The 17344-nt window shown below is 45.6% G+C and overlaps 1 protein-coding gene across 1 annotated transcript in view; it reads left to right on the top strand.

Annotated features, from left to right (window-relative positions):
• lins1 (lines homolog 1) overlaps window positions 1-16776 on the top strand; it is a 55274-nt gene extending 38498 nt beyond the window's left edge. The window contains exons 5-7 of the mRNA XM_085968924.1: window positions 10631-11236; window positions 13873-14065; window positions 15742-16776. Of these exons, the coding sequence (XP_085825050.1) occupies window positions 10631-11236; window positions 13873-14065; window positions 15742-16642 (1700 nt within the window). The 3' untranslated portion in view covers window positions 16643-16776. The remainder of the gene's footprint in view (window positions 1-10630; window positions 11237-13872; window positions 14066-15741) is intronic.
• The last annotated feature ends 568 nt before the right edge of the window (window positions 16777-17344 follow it).

Raw genomic sequence — 17344 nt, 5'->3', positions numbered from 1 at the left:
CCCCACCTTCCCTGTGGCACAGCCTTTTGCAAGCCTGAACATGTCTTTTAAACCAGCCAAATCTTCCTGAGATTTTTATTTTAAATCCCTTTGGCCCAATAATTCCTTAAAACAGTCCAAATCTCTTCCTTCCTTACACTTAGGGAAAATATGTAATTTAACTCTTTGAATTCTTCTGTTAGGCCCAACCATACATTTTATCCTTTTTTTACAGATTTCTTCTGTGATGTCCCAAAATCATTTAAAATAAGGTTATTCTTCTGTTTTGGGGTTGTGCAGAAATTTTCGAACCTTACACTATAAGCCCCCAAACAGTCAGGGGGAGATAGAGGAACAGATATGTAGGCAAATCTCAGAGAAGTGTAGAAATAATAGGGTAATAATAGTAGGGGATTTCAGTTTCCCCAATATTAACTGGGATAGTCAGAGTGTGAAAGGCTTAGAGGGTGTGAAATTCTTAACGTGCATGCAGGAGAGCTTTTTGAGCCAGCATGTAGATAGTCCTACAAGAGAGGGGGCGGTACTGGACCTAATTCTAGGGAATGTAGCCGGGCAAGTGGTAGAAGTTTCAGTAGAGAGCATTTTGGTGACAGTGACCATAATTCGGTGAGATTTAAGGTAGTCATGGAAAAAGACAAAGATGGACCAGAAATAAAGGTTCTAAACTGGGGAAGGCCGATTTTAATATGATAAGGCAGGATCTGGCCAAAGTGGACTGGGATCAGCTACTTGTAGGAAAATCCACATCAGAGCAGTGGGAGTCTTTCAGAAAGGAAATAGAGAGAGTACAATGCCGACATGTTCCCGTAAAGGTCAAGGGTGGGACCAACGAACTCGGAACCCTGGATGTCAAGGGATACACAAGAATGGATTAGGAAAAAAAGGGAGGCTTTTGGCAGATACAAAGGACTAAAGACAGAGGAAGCCCTGGAGGAGTATAGAAAGTGCAGGGGGATACTTAAAAAAAGAAATTAGGAGAGCGAAGAGGGGGCATGAAAAAACACTGGTGGGCAAAATAAAGGAAAATCCCAAGGTGTTTTATATAAGTATATATATATTGAGGGCAAGAGGATAACCAGGGAAAGAGTAGGGCCCATTAGGGACCAAAGTGGCAATCTGTGTGTAGAGCCGGAAGATGTAGGTGACGTTTTAAATGAATATTTTGCACCTGTGTTCACTATGGAGAAGGATGATGTAGGCATAGAAATCTGGCAGGGGGATTATGATATACTTGAACAAATTAGTATCAAGAGGGAGGAGGTACTAGCGGTTTTAGCGGGCTTAAAAGTGGATAAACCCCCAGGCCCAGGCAAGATGTATCCCAGGCTGCTGTGTGAGGCAAGGGAGGAGATTGCAGGGGCTCTGACATAAATTTTCAGAACCTCTCTGGCCACAGAGGAGGTGCCAGAGGACTGGAGAACAGCTAACGTAGTACCATTATTCAAGAAGGGTAGTAGGGATAAACCAGGAAATTACAGGCCAGTGAGCCTAACATCAGTGGTAGGGAAATTATTGGAAAAAATTCTGAGGGACAGAATTAGTCTCCACTTGGCGAGGCAAGGATTAATCAAGGATAGTCAGCATGGCTTTGTCGGGGGAGATCATGTATGACCAATTTGATTGAATTTTTCGATGGGGTGACTAGGTGTGTGGATGAGGGTAGTGCAGTGGATGTAGTCTACATGGACTTCAGTAAGGCTTTTGACAAAGTCCTGGTCAAGAAGGTAAGAGCCCATGGGACCCAGGGCAATTTGGCACATTGGATCCAAAATTGGCTTAGTGGCATGAGGCAGAGGGTGATGGTCGAAGGTTGTTTTTGTGACTGGAAGCCTGTGTCGGTGCTGGGTCCTTTGCTGTTTGTAGTGTACATTAATGATTTAGATATGAATGTAGGAGGTATGATCAGTAAATCGCAGATGACACGAAAATTGGTGGAGTGGTAAATAGCGAGGAGGGAAGCCTCAGGCTACAGGACGATATAGATGGGTTGGTCAGATGGGCAGAACAGATGGGTGGGGAACATGGAGACGGCAAAGACGCTGAACAAATATTTTGTATCAGTCTTTACAATAGAGGACACTAAAAATATCCCAACACTGGACAAACAGGGGGCTATGGGGGGGGAGGAGCTAAACACGATTAAAATCACTAAGGAGATGGTACTCAGTAAAATAATGGGACTTAAGGCGGATAAATCCCCCGGACCTGATGGCCTACATCCTAGGGTCTTGAGAGAAGTGGCGGTAGGGATTGTGGATGCATTGGTAATAATTTTCCAGAACTCCCTGGACTCAGGAAAGGTCCCGGCAGACTGGAAAACTGCTAATGTAACACCCTTATTTAAGAAGGGAAGTAGACAAAAAGCTGGAAACTATAGACCAGTTAGCCTAACATCTGTGGTTGGCAAAATGTTGGAGTCCATTATTAAGGAAACAGTAACAGAGCATTTGGATAAACATAATTTAATAGGACAGAGTCAGCATGGTTTTATGAAGGGGAAGTCATGTTTGACAAATTTGCTCGAATTCTTTGAGGATGTAACATACAGGGTGGATAAAGGGGAACCAGTGGATGTAGTGTATTTGGACTTCCAAAAGGCATTTGACAAGGTTCCACACAAAAGATTACTGATCAAGATATGAAATCACGGGATTGGGGGTAATATACTGGCATGGGTGGAAGATTGGCTATCTAACAGAAAACAAAGAGTTGGGATAAATGGTTCATTCTCGGGCTGGCAATCAGTAACTAGTGGTGTTCCGCAGGGGTCAGTGCTGGGACCCCAACTCTTTACAATCTATATTAACGATTTGGAGGAAGGGACCGAGTGCAACATATCCAAGTTTGCCGATGATACAAAGATGGGAGGGAAAGCAGTGAGTGAGGAGGACATTAAAAACCTGCAAAAGGACATAGACAGGCTAAGTGAGTGGGCAAAGATTTGGCAGATGCAATATAATGTTGGAAAGTGTGAGGTTATGCACTTTGGCAGAAAAAATCAAAGAGCAAGTTATTATCTAAATGGAGAGAAACTGCAAAGTGCTACAGTACAAAGGGATCTGGGGGTCCTGGTGCATGAAACACAAAAAGTTAGTATGCAGGTGCAGCAGGTGATCAGGAAGGCCAATGGAATCTTGGCTTTTATTGCGAGGGGGATGGAGTATAAAAACAGGGAAGTCTTGCTGCAGTTATACAGGGTATTGGTGAGGCCACACCTGGAATACTGCGTGCAGTTTTGGTTTTCATATTTAAGAAAAGATATACTTGCTCTCGAGGCGGTTCAGAGAAGGTTCACTCGGTTGATTCCGGAGATGAGGGGTTTGATGTATGAGGAAAGGTTGAGTAGGTTGGGACTCTACTCATTGGAATTCAGAAGAATGAGAGGCGATCTTATCGAAACATCTAAGATTGTGAAGGGGCTTGATCGGGTGGATGCGGTGAGGATGTTTCCACTGATGGGTGAGACTAGAACTAGGGGGCATAATCTAAGAATAAGGGGCTGCCCTTTCAAAATTGAGATGAGGAGAAACTTCTTCACTCAGAGGGTAGTAAATCTATGGAATTTGTTACCCCAGAGAGCTGCGGAAGCTGCAACATTAAATAAATTTAAAATGGAGATAGACAGTTTCCTAGCAGATAAGGGAATTAGGGGTTACGGGTTGAGGGCAGGGAAGTGGACGTGAGTCTAGATTCGGATCAGCCATGATCCTATTGAATGACGGAGCAGGCCCGAGGGGCCGTATGGCCTACTCCTGCTCCTACTTCTTATGTTCTTATGTAACAGTGGCAAATGGAATTTAACCCTGAAAAGTGTGAGGTGATGCATTTTGGGAGGACTAACAAGGTAAGGGAATACACAATGAATGGTAGGACCCTAGGAAGGACAGAGGATCAGAGGGACCTTGGTGTGCATGTACATAGATCCCTGAAGGCAGCAGGACAGATAAGGTGGTTAAAAAGGCATATGGGATACTTGCCTTCATTAGCCGAGGCATAGAATATAAGAGCAGGGAGGTTATGATGGAGCTGTACAAAACGCTGGTTAGGCCACAGCTGGAATACTGTGTGCAGTTCTGGTCGCCACACTATAGGAGGGATGTGATTGCATTGGAGAGGGTGCAGAGGAGATTCACCAGGATGTTACCTGGGCTGGAGTGCTTCAGCTATGAAGAGAGACTGGACAGGCTGGGGTTGTTTTCCTTGGAGCAGAGAAGGCTGAGGGGGGACCTGATTGAGGTGTACAAAATTATGAGGGGCATAGATAGGGTAGATAGAAAGGAACTTTTCCCCTTCGTAGAGGGGTCAATAACCAGGGGGCATAGTTTCAAGGTAAGGGGCAGGAGGTTTAGAGGGGATTTGAGGAAAAACTTTTTCACCCAGAGGGTGGTTGGAATCTGGAACTCACTGCCTGAAAGGGTGGTAGAGGCAGGAACCCTCACAACATTCAAGAAGCATTTGGATGAGCACTTGAAACGCCATAGCATACAAGGCTACGGACCAAGTGCTGGAAAATGGGATTAGAATAGATAGGGCTTGATAGCCGACGCGGACACGATGGGCCGAAGGGCCTCGTTCTGTGCTGTATAACTCTGTGACTCTCCCCTTCCTCCCCCTCCTCTCTCCCACCTCATAATCCAGCCCAATTATTGTGCTGGTTAGCAATATGATACCAGCAGTCTAGTTATCCAGGTTTGTCTTATTATCGTTTATGAATGGAGATACTGTGTTGGTTTGTTTCCAGGCAACAACAACAACTTGTATTTATATAGTGCCTTTAACATAACAAAACGTCCCAAGGTGCTTCACAGGAGTGTTATAAAACAAAATTTGACACCGAGCCACATAATGAGAGATTAGAGCAGAGGCTTGGTCGAAGAGGTAGGTTTTGAGCAGCATCGTAAAGGGTAGAGAAGTTTAGGGAGGGAATTCCAGACCTTGGGGCCTGGGCAGCTGAAGACACGGCCATGGTGGAGCGATTAAAATTGGCGATGCCGACGAGGCCAGAATTGGAGGAGCGCAGAGATCTCGGATGGTGGTCGGGCTGGAGGAGGTTACAGAGATAGGGAGGGGCGAGGGATCTTCCTTCTATTTATTGATTCCCTCATGATGCCGGTCAGCACTGTGAATTTTGGCTGGTAATTTCCTTGGAGCTGCTCCTGCTCTGCTGCCGGAACTTTGCGGGAAGTGCAGTGGAACCCCTGTTTAATTGCTGTATATAGCGTTTCCGTCACACTACCGGCGGAGTTACGGTGGCAGAGGCTGAGCAGGCTCGAGGAAAAGTCCTGGCCCTTGTTTTCAGTCTCCCTGAGCCCGGCTGCATTGTGTCTGTAGTGGGGGGATTTATTGATTTTGAACTCTACGCTCGTTATTAATGATGTTGGCTTCCCTCAGAGTACAGGAGCCCCCCCCCCCCCCCCCCCCCATACTCTCACTACCCCCATCACTTAGTTACATAGAAACATAGAAGATAGGAGCAGGAGTAGGCCATTCGGCCCTTCGAGCCTGCTCCGATATTCAATGAGATCATGGCTGATCATCCAAATTCAGTACCCTGTCCCTGCCTTCTCCCCATATCCCTTGATCCCTTTAGCCTTAAGAAATATATCCAACTCTTTTTGAATATATTTAATGAACTGGCCTCCACCGCCCTCTGTGGCAGTGAATTCCACAGGTTCACCACTCTCTGGGTGAAGAAATTCCTCCTCATTTCAGTCCTAAATGGCTTACCCCTTATCCTTAGACTATGACCCCTGGTTCTGGACTCCCCGGCCATCATAAACATCCTTCCTGCACCTAGTCTGTCCAGGCCTGACAGAATTTTATAGGTTTCGATGAGATTCCCTCTCAATCTTCTAAACTCCAGTGAGTATAAGCCCAATTGACACAATCTCTCCTCATACGTCATTCCTGCCATCCCAGGTATCAGCCTGGTGAATCGTCGCTGCACTCCTTCCATGGCAAGAACGTCCTTCCTCAGGTAGGGTGACCAAAACTGCACACAATACTCAAGGTGCGGTCTCACCAAGGCCCTGTACAACTGTAGCAAGACATCCTTGTTCCTGTACTCGAACCCTCTTGCTACAAAGGCCAACATACCATTTGCCTTCTTAACTGCCTGCTGCACCTGCATGCTTACCTTCAGCGACTGGTGCACAAGAACACCCAGGTCTCTTTGCACTTCCCCTTCTCCCAATCTATTGCCATTCAAATAATAATCTGCCTTCCTGTTTTTGCCACCAAAGTGGATAACCTCACATTTATCCACATTATACTGCATTTGCCATGTTTCTGCCCAATCACCCAACCTGTCCAAATCGTACTGGAGTTTCACGACATCCTCCTCACAGCTTACCCTCCCACCCAGCTTTGTGTCGTCTGCAAATTTGGAGATATTACATCCAATTCCCTCGTCCAGATCATTAATATATATTGTGAACAGCTGGGGTCCTAGGACCGATCCTTGCGGTACCCCACTAGTCACTGCCTGCCACTCGGAAAACGACCCGTTTATTCCAACTCTTTGCTTTCTGTCCGCCAACCAGTTCTCTATCCAAGTCAATACCTTGCCCCCAATCCCATGTGCCTTAATTTTGCACGCTAATCTCTTATGCGGGACCTTATCGAAAGCCTTCTGAAAGTCCAAATACACCACATCCACTGGTTCTCCCTTATCTATTTTACCAGTTACATCCTCAAAAAATTCCAGTAGATTAGTCAAGCATGATTTACCTTTTGTAAATCCATGTTGACTTTGTCCAATCCTGTCGGTTGGTAGAAGCAACTGAATCATACAGACCAGCAAGGTTCGGCTGATGCATCCACTAGTCGAATAGCCCGCCAGTACTCACTGTCCAGATGCAGCCAGTATAATTGCAGCCCAGCTTCAGCAGGGAAGAAAAGGGAGAGACATTTGGCAAAAAAAAGCGCAAAATACATTTAATATATAGAGAGATTGAGTAGAATGGGCCGATACTCTCTGGAGTTTAGAAGAATGAGAGGTGATCTCATTGAAACATACAAGATTCTGAGGGGGATTGACAGGGTAGATGCTGAGAGGTTGTTTCCCCTGGCTGGAGAGTCTAGAACTAGGGGGCATAGTCTCAGGATAAGGGGTCGGCCATTTAAGACCGAGATGAGGAGGAATTTCTTCACTCAGAGGGTTGTGAATCTTTGGAATTCTCTGCCCCAGAGGGCTGTGAATGCTGAGTCTTGGAGTATATTCAAGGCTGAGATCGATAGATTTTTGGACTCTCGGGGAATCAAGGGATATGGAGATCGGGCGGGAAAGTGGAGTTGAGGTCGATGATCAGCCATGATCTTATTGAATGGTGGACCAGGCTCGAGGGGCCGTGTGGCCGACTCCTCCTATTTCTTATGTTTCTTACAGAATTCGATAAGGTTTTTGCCTTGCGGACTATTAATGTGTTTTCTGCTGTGACGTCTCATGGGGGGTTTTTTCTGCGATAAATAATGGGATGTCTCATTTTTCTCGAGCTCACGAGATGTTAAGTTGGGACCTCCTGGTTGAAGAGTTTATAAGGGTTTGAAAGGCTTGTAAAATTGGGGGAGTAATACCTTTAAGCAACTGCAGGTGGCACCGCAGAGAGCTGCCTGCTGCAAACCCAACAGCACCACCAGAGGGCAGTGCGATTACACATACTGAGAAACTTCAGGGTTAAATCCGTAAACTATAGAGGCCACAAAGTAACTTGTTCAAAAAGACACAAAATTTAGTGGCTGCAAAAATGGAAGTGCCTGCAGCTGTCCGGATAGTTATTGCGCTCTGTAGGTGTCCTTGCATGAAATTGATGGATGTTCTCTTTCACACAGAAACACAGAAATCCCACAGTGCAGATAGAGACCATTTCGGCCCATCGAGCCTGCACCGACACATATCCCACCCAATTCCCCGTAACCCCTACACCAACACATATCCCACCCTATCCCCGTAACCCCACGTATTTAATCCCCCTAACACTAAGGGTCAATTTATCATAGCCAATCAACCTAACCCGCACATCTTTGGACTGTGGGAGGAAACCGGAGCACCCGGAGGAAACCCACGCAAACACAGGGAGAATGTGCAAACTCCACACAGACAGTCACCCGAGGCCGGATTCGAACCCGGGTCCCTGGCGCTGTGAGGCAACAGTGCTAACCACTATGCCACCGTGCTGCCCTTTAATTCCACTTTATTTTCTACATAAAGACACTGAACTATTATATATTTTAGAACACATCTCAACAAATTGCTGTGGCTGTGCTCAACTTAATCGGAGTTTCTGGATTATGGAAGTAGATTTTTGATGTCCTGATTGTAAGGAGACTCCTCGGTCTCCACAGACTCACTCTGTGCTTGCTTCACATTGAAAAGCTTGGCCGTTTTAATGCTCAGGTTAAAAGGTTCTGAATCTATAAAGGGAATGAGTCTGTGATGTGCAGCTGGTTATTGCAAATTAACAATCTATTCTACTGTTACTTTTTACATTTCTTTTGCCTGTTTTTGTTTCTGTTTTTTCCCCCCCTTTCTCAATTAGAATATCTGTCGTTGTAAGCACCAACTCCAATGTCCCGATTCATTGTAAGCCTTAAGTGTACTTCAAGAAACCTGTTCACCAAAAATCGTTCAGGTTCTCTCAGCAGCTGATGTTCAGCGGGAAGCAGGAAGGTTCCCGCTTCCTTTTGCCAGGCTAGTGTTTCTGTTTAGGTCATTGCATCCTTTGCCAGAATCCCCAACCATGTCAAACCATCACTGCCTTTTCCTGGGCGCTGCTTTCTTCAAGACTGAAGTCACCTCTGTCCTGTCCTGTCCTGGGGCTGTCCCATTCCCTCCGGTAAATGACTCCATCTCCGTCCCCAATCACCATGCCTCTCTTCCAATCTACAGCCCCCACTCTGGCAAGTCACATGTCACCTCTTGCAAACTGTGGCATTGCAACCCGCAGTCCATCAATCAGTCGTCTACACCCTAAACTTCACTTTCCAGCAGCCTTGTTTAAACATAAGGTATGGGGACTTTTTCCCCGCTCACTTTCTTCCCCCCCCCCCCCCCGCCCGTCCTTGAAAGTGCCGATTTGTGCAGGGATATGGTGCCAGCAATCCCTTACATGGTCCACAAGGGAACCACCCTTAGTGTATAGCTGGACGGTGAGTGCTGGCCATTGATGGAAGAGAGACCGAGAAACAGCCGAGACTGATCCTGTGCTCACGTAACATGCATTCCCACCACTTCCCAGCAGAGGTTGCTAGAGGTGGATGAACGGCCGGGGCCCTGTGTAACTTTATTCTCTCAAATCCATTGTAGCTTCCCTGCAACAGAGATGAGCTAAATCAGCAGAGATGGGCTCAAACCTGGACCCCTCCTGATCTCCTTAGCTCAGTGCCACATTTACAGAGCCACCAGGGAGACGGCTCTTTAAATGCTCATGTTAGGAAAGTACCTAATTGTCTGAAGGCCTGTCTTTGCGCAGAGTACTTTTTATTATTCACATACCAGAAGAATTGTTCTGTTTAACACTCTACACCAGGGAGAATGTGACTGACTGGTCCAGGTGCAGCTGAGCTCTGGGGACTGCCGGTGCACGTTAATTGCTCCGAGCTTCTTGCTGCTTTGGCTCATTTGGCACTCCATGGACTGACCTGACAGTATACACGATTCAACCAGCGTCAAACCTAAGCTGGGCAGCCAAGTTTCTCTCACTTAAAGAATGGGGGTTGTGATCCTCAAAAGGTTCGAGTAGAGGGATTGTGAAAAGATTAGTTAAAAAGTAGTTAAAATAAGATCGCGAATATGGAGAAAGAATAGATAAGACGAGCAGAATTAGCATTTGAATTTTTATTGAAAATAGAGATTTCAGTGGATATTTTTTGTAGTTCAGAGTAAACCTTGGAGCTAAAAAAACACCTTCCCACATTCAGGTAGTTTTATTACTGTAATGTTCGTGTTTATTGCAAAGTAACAACGAGTGAACTGAAAGCTGGCAGTCCGGAGAGGTGATTATTTCCCCGGAATTCCCAGCACACTCAGGGTTATAAATGCACCAATGTGAGGTTTGTGTTTATTAATAAACAGGGCCATTTTATTGTTAAAAAATTTAGCTATTGCAGCAAATTTGACAGCAGTAACCTGTATCGGTTATTAATTATCACAGTCACTGCAGTCCAAAATAATGAATCTATGAAAGATTTTGGTTGGGTTGTTGGGTAAACAGAGAGGATTTTTTTCTGTAGCAATCCTTGTTCCTGCAGAGGGAATTCTGTTTGGGCTAAAATGTAATTACTGTTATAATTAAACAGTACATTTTGCTTAGATGTGCAATTGGCAAAATTTGTTGTGGCTTCACCCACTAATGGTGGTCTAGTCACAAAGAATGTGAGGGGCTGGAAAAAACCCTGCCGTCCATCGAGCAGGTCCCAAACCCGAATCCCCTTCAATCGCCACCTCCATCAAGTATCTGTCCAATTCTCCTTGAACTATTTCCCCACTCTCTGCCCTCCTGGGCCGTTCACTCTCCATGTCAGTACTTCGATCTAAATTGTCTGTGTGCCTCTCCTCTCCAACACTTGCACGCCTGTGGTCTCTGTGCTCAATGTCTTCAGTGTAACTTTTGAAATGTTTCCATTTTTGCAGTGACCATACAGAAGCTCCTCGTCCCACTGGACTCCGTATTCGATGGCTTGTATTCCTTCATGTTTCCCTCGTATTCTGGTGACTGCCGAACAAGCGGAGCCCCAACAGGACCCGATACCAAGAGCACTGCCACAACCAATCAGCTTGCTGTCATAGATGTACTTGAGGTTTTTGTTGCTGTTAGAATCCAGCTGAAGCTAAATTTCTCTTGTCTGAGGACTTTATACCTGCGTGCCTCACAAATACTGGACTGCGTCACTTCCTCCGCTCATTACTTGGTTAAAAAGAGGCTGCTTTTACTGCTGAAACAATGTATTCTTTGTCATGCTGGTGAAGATGATGCCAGCGGTTCCTGTCAGCGAGATAGCCCCATGCACCTTGACTTACTGGCTGTATCTGAGGCGGTGTTACAAGCTTTGGTGTCCGGGTGGTTAAGACAGGTTCCTGTGAGTCCCAAGCCATGTTTCTTTGGGGGCAGTGAGATACTTGGTGTAGAAGATTCTAACGGTGGGCCAGATCTGGTGATGCTGAGGGCTGTAAGTCTAATTCTAATCAAAGCCATGGAAATTAAGGTGCAGAACAGGACCTTTCCAGTCAAAGAAAAAGGTAATAATTTAACTTTTGATTCTTTAAGTTATCTGAAGACTTTAAGTAGTAAAGATTGTTAACAATTATCTACTGTGTGTTGGTGTCTGACATATCCACAGAATAAGTGGAAAGGGAAAATTATAATTCATGGACAAGATGGCTTCAAGATTATCTGAAACCATTTCACTGGAGGAAATTCTATTTGAGCAATGTACCTGCACTTGGCACTGCCAACCAGTGAATGTTCAGCTGCCACTAACCCAAGAGTACATCAATGCACTAAATCAAAATTCATAACTTAAAACAACCTCATATTTCCCCCCCTCAAACCTGCCTCTCTACCGGCAATACCTCAATTTAAAAATTCTCATCCTTGTTTTCAAATCTCTCCATGGCCTCACCCTCACCCTATCTCTGTAACCTCCTCCAGCCTACAACCCTCTGAGATCTCGGCACTCCATCCAATTCTGGCCCCTTGTGCACCCCCGATTTTAATCGCTCCACCATTGGCGGCCGTGCCTTCAACTGCTGGGCCCTAAGCTCTGGAATTCCCTCCCTAAACCTCTCCATGTCTCTACCTCTCCTCTTTTAAGACACTCATTAAAATCTTTTCTACACTTTCTCGAAGGCCTTCACATCCTTCCTAAAGTGCGGTGCCCAAAATTGGACACAGTACTCCAGTTGAGGTCGGACCAGTGTTTTATAAATGTTCATCATATCTTCCTTGCTTTTGTACGCTATGACTCTATTTATGAAGCCCAGGATTCCGTATGCTTTTTTAACCGCTTTCTCACCGTGCCCTGCCACCTTCAGCGACTTGTGCACATATACCCCCAGGTCGCCCTGTTCAAGCAGCATGGGGAGTGGCATGGACAGGAAGTAGATTGGGCATTCAGAAAGAGTTGTTTGGATTGTGAAGGATTGAAAGTGATGTACTCCGAGTCAGTGCTGGCTCCATTAATGTTCTCTCTATAGGGATGGTGTGGATTTGGGCGTCAGCAGCAAGATACTAAAACCTGCTGCTGATAAAGTGGCAAACAATGAGAAGAACAATAGAGGACTTCAGCAATACATAGACCGGGTGGAAAGGGCAGGCAGGACTTTCAGAAGGCTTTCGATAAGGTCCCGCATAAGAGATTAGCGTGTAAAGTTAAGGCACATGGGATTGGGGGCAAGGTATTGACTTGGATAGAGAACTGGTTGGCAGACAGAAAGCAAAGAGTTGGAATAAACGGGTCTTTTTCCGAGTGGCAGGCAGTGACTAGTGGGGTACCGCAGGGATCGGTCCTTGGACCCCAGCTATTCACAATATATATTAATGATCTAGACAAGGGAACTAGATGTAATATCTCCAAATTTGCCGATGACACAAAGCTGGGTGGACGTGTGTGTTGTGAGGAGGATGCCGAGAAACTCCAGTATGAGTTGGACAGGTTGAGTGATTGGGCAGAAGCATGGCAGATGCAGTATAATGTGGATAAATGTGAGGTTATCCACTTTGGTGGCAAAAACAGGAAGGCAGATTATTATCTGAATGGCAATAGTTTGGGAGAAGGGGAAGTGCAACGAGACCTGGGTGTCCTTGTGCACCAGTCGCTGAAGGTAAGCAAGCAGGTGCAGCAGGCGGTTAAGAAGGCAAATGGTATGTTGGCCTTCGTAGCGAGAGGGTTCGAGTACAGGAACAAGGATGTCTTGCTGCAGTTGTACAGGACCTTGGTGAGATCGCACCTTGAGTACTGTGTGCAGTTTTGATCGCCTTATCTGAGGAAGGATGTTCTTGCCATGGAAGGAGTTCAGCGAAGATTCACCAGGCTGATACCTGGGATGGCAGGAATGACGTATGAGGAGAGATTGGGTCGATTGGGCTTGTACTCACTGGAATTTAGAAGAATGAGAGGGGATCTCATTGAAACTTATAAAATTCTGACAGGACTAAGACTAGATGCAGGAAGGATGTTCCCGATGGTTGGGGAGTCCAGAACCAGGGGTCACAGTCTAAGGATAAGGGGTAGGCCATTTAGGACAGAAATGAGGAATTTCTTCACCCAGAGAGTGGTGAACCTGTGGAATTCTCTACCACAGAAGGCAGTAGAGGCCAATACATTAAATATATTCAAGAAGGAGTTGGATATATTTCTTAAGGCTAAAGGGATCAAGGGGTATGGGGAGAAAGCAGGGACAGGGTACTGAATTTGGATGATCAGCCATGATCGCATTGAATGACGGAGCAGGCTCGAGGGGCCGAATGGCCTACTCCTGCTCCTATCTTCTATGTTTCTATGGATGAGACAGTTTAATGCGGAGAAGTGTGTGGTAAGTCATTTTGGAAGGAAGAACAAGGAATGGCACTCGATGGAAAGATAAGAGGGTATTAATGAAGAGAGAGACCATAATTCAGTACTGAGCCAAGGCTGACAGCTACACCAACTATTGTGTACTGACCTACAAATCACACAGGCGCACATCCTGGTGTTAAAATTAGATCCACTTCTACTCTTTCACAAGATTGTGGAACATCTCACCTCCTACATTCTGCAATTTATACTTCTCACCTGATCGGCTGTATATTTAATGTTGACAGGTTCCTCTAATGTATTTAGCACACTGCGTAAGAGCAGATCTCGAGGTGGTACTGACTACGTTGTTGCTTCCAGGCTGCCTGAGGGCTGAGCTCCAGTCTTGTGTGTCTCAGTTGATGATATTTCTAAGGATACATCTCCAGTGCCCGGTACACTCCCAGCAGCTCTCACATCCATGTGCCTGGGTTTCCTTGGTTTTCGCGGAGCAGGATGATGATCTGGTGGAGGCGGCCAGAGCACTCCTTGCCATCTATACACATGCCTACAGGTTGGTAGCTCCTTCCTAGTTTGAACAGATTGTTTATAAATGTGATAAGCGCAAAGTCTACAATTGTCTTGTTTTGCACACTTTGTACAAAAATAACTTGCAGGACAATGTAGTATTAGGTCTGATCTTGCTCATACCAGCACCGTGGGGAAAAGTCTGGGATTAGGACCCCTAGCCTGGGTCTTCAAAACAATAGGTATTCCTTACAGATGCCTGCGGGCCAATGATAATTCAATATACAAATGTTACAACAATTTAATATTCCCCTTGGTGGCGAATCCTAGAGTTGTAAAAAGTTATAAAATATGTTTGTTTATTTTAGTGCTAATTCCTCTTTAGGGTTGTTTCTCGGCCAGAGATTGGCACTTTTTGTTTAGCACCTGTCTACAGAGACTTTTCAGTGCTGTGTTACAGAGAAACGGTTAATACACACTGATCAGGGGCCCAGTCGTTTCATCAACACAGAACACAAGCTCAGTAAAAAACAGTTTATTAGCTGCAACATTCTTTTACATCTCCTGCTTCCATGTCCTCTACCGCAGCAGCACAAGTTATTGGTCGTTAAACCCAAGATTCCAGTCTTGTACTTTCTTTCCCTCAATCAACCAGGACATCATGTGGTTCTGAATAAAACCATCGCATGACATTAGTGTTAAGTATGTGTATTGTATTGAACAATTAACACAAAGACTTAAACGTATAACTCAAACAGGTCTTTACTGGTTGGAGGTAGGGACTACACGTAGATCTTTACTTCATGCCCACAGGCGGGAACTGAGGGGAGATCAGTACCCACAGTACTATTTATACCCCTATGGCCAGGAGTGGTACTGCGTATCACTACGCCCTACAAGTAGTGCAGTCCTGTCCATAGGTTCAAAGTAGCACACATATTACATACACAACAATTAACAATGCAGAAATTGATATAATCTCAATCAAACTGGGACTTTCTCCCCAATTATGTCTTGAGCTCTGCTTCTCGCTCTCCCTATCTGTAGGTCTCTATATCTATCTCAATCTACCTATTTCCCCCTCTCGTCCTGTATCCCGATTTGCAACTGTCAGTTTGTCTCCCTCGCTCCCTCCCTCCCCCCTCGCTCCCTCCCGCCGCCCTCTCCCGCGCTTCCCCCCCCCCCCCCGCGCTCTCTTCTCCCCCCCCCCCCCCCCCCCCCTGCTCTCGCTCTCTCTCTCTCTTTCTCCCCCCCACCGGCTCTCGCTCTCTCCCCCCGCCTTTCATACAGTTGACCATTGCTGTGTGGGCCCAGATGGTGAGTCTGTGACTGCAGGCGGTTTTAATACCCAAGTGAAATCCTCCTTTCAGCTTATGTCTGCACATGGATGGTTTTCATTCGGGGTCACGGAACAGCCAGGAGTAGGAATCCACTGTGAGTTTTTCTTGTTCTGAGTATGTGGAAGCCAGTTTCGTTAATGCACCACTACTCCATCTCATCAGCTTGCTCAAGAGCTGGAATCTGGGGCCTGTCTGATCTGTACTACGAGCTGTATTTATTCATTCAGCCATCAGATGAGCCAGTCCAGGATTCCAGTCAGCCCCGTCCACTGCTGTTTGTCATGTTGAGAGTTCTGGGTTTCCTGAGATTTGAACTAGTTAGTTTGAATTGCTCAGTGCTTCATTTGCAGGGTATTTATAACCACTTCACGTCTCTCTGCAGATCTTTAGATACCTACCCTCAGGAAAAGGCAGGTACTTCTCGCGAAGCACGTGAACATTGCTTCAATCCCCACTGTATCTTCCTGCTGCTTTTACAGAGTTTAGCATTTGATCATTGTGTCCTGCTAGATTTCCTGATTTCCGCTGAAACCTGCTTCCTGGAGTATTTCGTGAGATATCTGCGGCTTCTGCGAGAGGATTGGCCGCTCTTCTGCTGCATTTGTGCTCAGTTTGATGCTGCTGCTGAATCATTTTGTCCGCCTGCAGTTACTAAAGGCTGTGACGCCCTCGATCTCACTGCTGGGGTCGAGCAAGACGGTACCAACAGTCAAACTGTCACAAAAGAAGCAATTCTAAGCCCCCCAGCACCACTCCTCACCCCCGAGGGAGAGCCGAGGCACAGCGGAGACACTGCCAGCAGCAGCAACTGTCGGCTTCTGGTGAGCAGGGATAGGCACTGGCCACTCGGGCTGTCCCAGGGCCTAGTGGATTACGAGAGCTCGGAGGACTCGGACAGTGATGGAGCGGAAGCCACCTATATGAATATCCTCAGCCTGGAAGGCAGTCAGGATGATGGTGAGATAAATAATGCAGGAACAACTGGTGAGGCAATGAAACAAGCCCCAGAAACAATCAGGAGCATCAAAATTGTAAGAAATGAGAGAGAGAGAAATTCACACAGTTGTGAAGAAGACACAGTAACGGCCCTGTCCTTGCAGGGAACGTGTAAGAAATCAATGAACTGTTTGACTGAACTGAGGAAAACCATTGGCCGGTTGCAGGGAAGGAGTCTTTTCCCCTACAATGCAACGGCGCTGCTAAAACTACTGTTCGATATTGAGTCATGCGGCAGAAAAGATGATTCACTCTGCATAGCCGCCAGTGAAGAGCAGCTCATCTGACAGTCCAAACAACGGGCTTTACATACTGTGTAAAAAACGTGGGTCTTTTATGTCTAGTGAGCTTATTGGTGAATTTTCTCCAATATTTGTACTATATTGATTTATGATTCATATTTGTAAATAAAACTTAACACAAGAAATCCTGTTAAATTCTTTGGTAAAATATAGAAGTTTGCAATGAATAGAATGAAGAACAAGACATGAAATTGGATAATTTAATCTATTCTACTACATCTAAATTGAAACATCTACAGTATTCGAGGGTTTACATGGACAGGGTCTACAAACCAGCAGTGTTTCACCGAGGCTGAGACACAGACCGAGTGCAGGTGGCTAGAATATATATCCTAATGTTTTAGGATTTGGTTCAGTAAAAACACATCATATCACAAGGAAAACTGGGGCTTTCTCGTTAGAACAAGAGAGGTAAGTATCACGGAGTCCAATTCTACAGAGTACTGCTTCGACAGAGTACTGCTTCGGCAGAGTACTGCTTCGACAGAGTCCTAAACTTGGGAATTGGTGAGGTGGGTAAGAGCTGCTGCTTGATGCATAAAAAATATAAACAACTAGGGTTAAGTTAGGACTGTAAAGACAGTCAAGACCTAAAGCATATAACTAAATTTAATAAATTAAACAAGGTTATTACCTAGATTAAAAACTATTAATAGACAATTGAGTATTTCAAAACTTGAAAACCTA

Source organism: Somniosus microcephalus, chromosome 27, assembly GCF_052327205.1.
Source record: "Somniosus microcephalus isolate GS21.2 chromosome 27, FLI_Smic_1.0, whole genome shotgun sequence".
NCBI lineage: Eukaryota > Metazoa > Chordata > Chondrichthyes > Squaliformes > Somniosidae > Somniosus > Somniosus microcephalus.
This window is presented reverse-complemented; position numbering and strand designations above follow the sequence as displayed.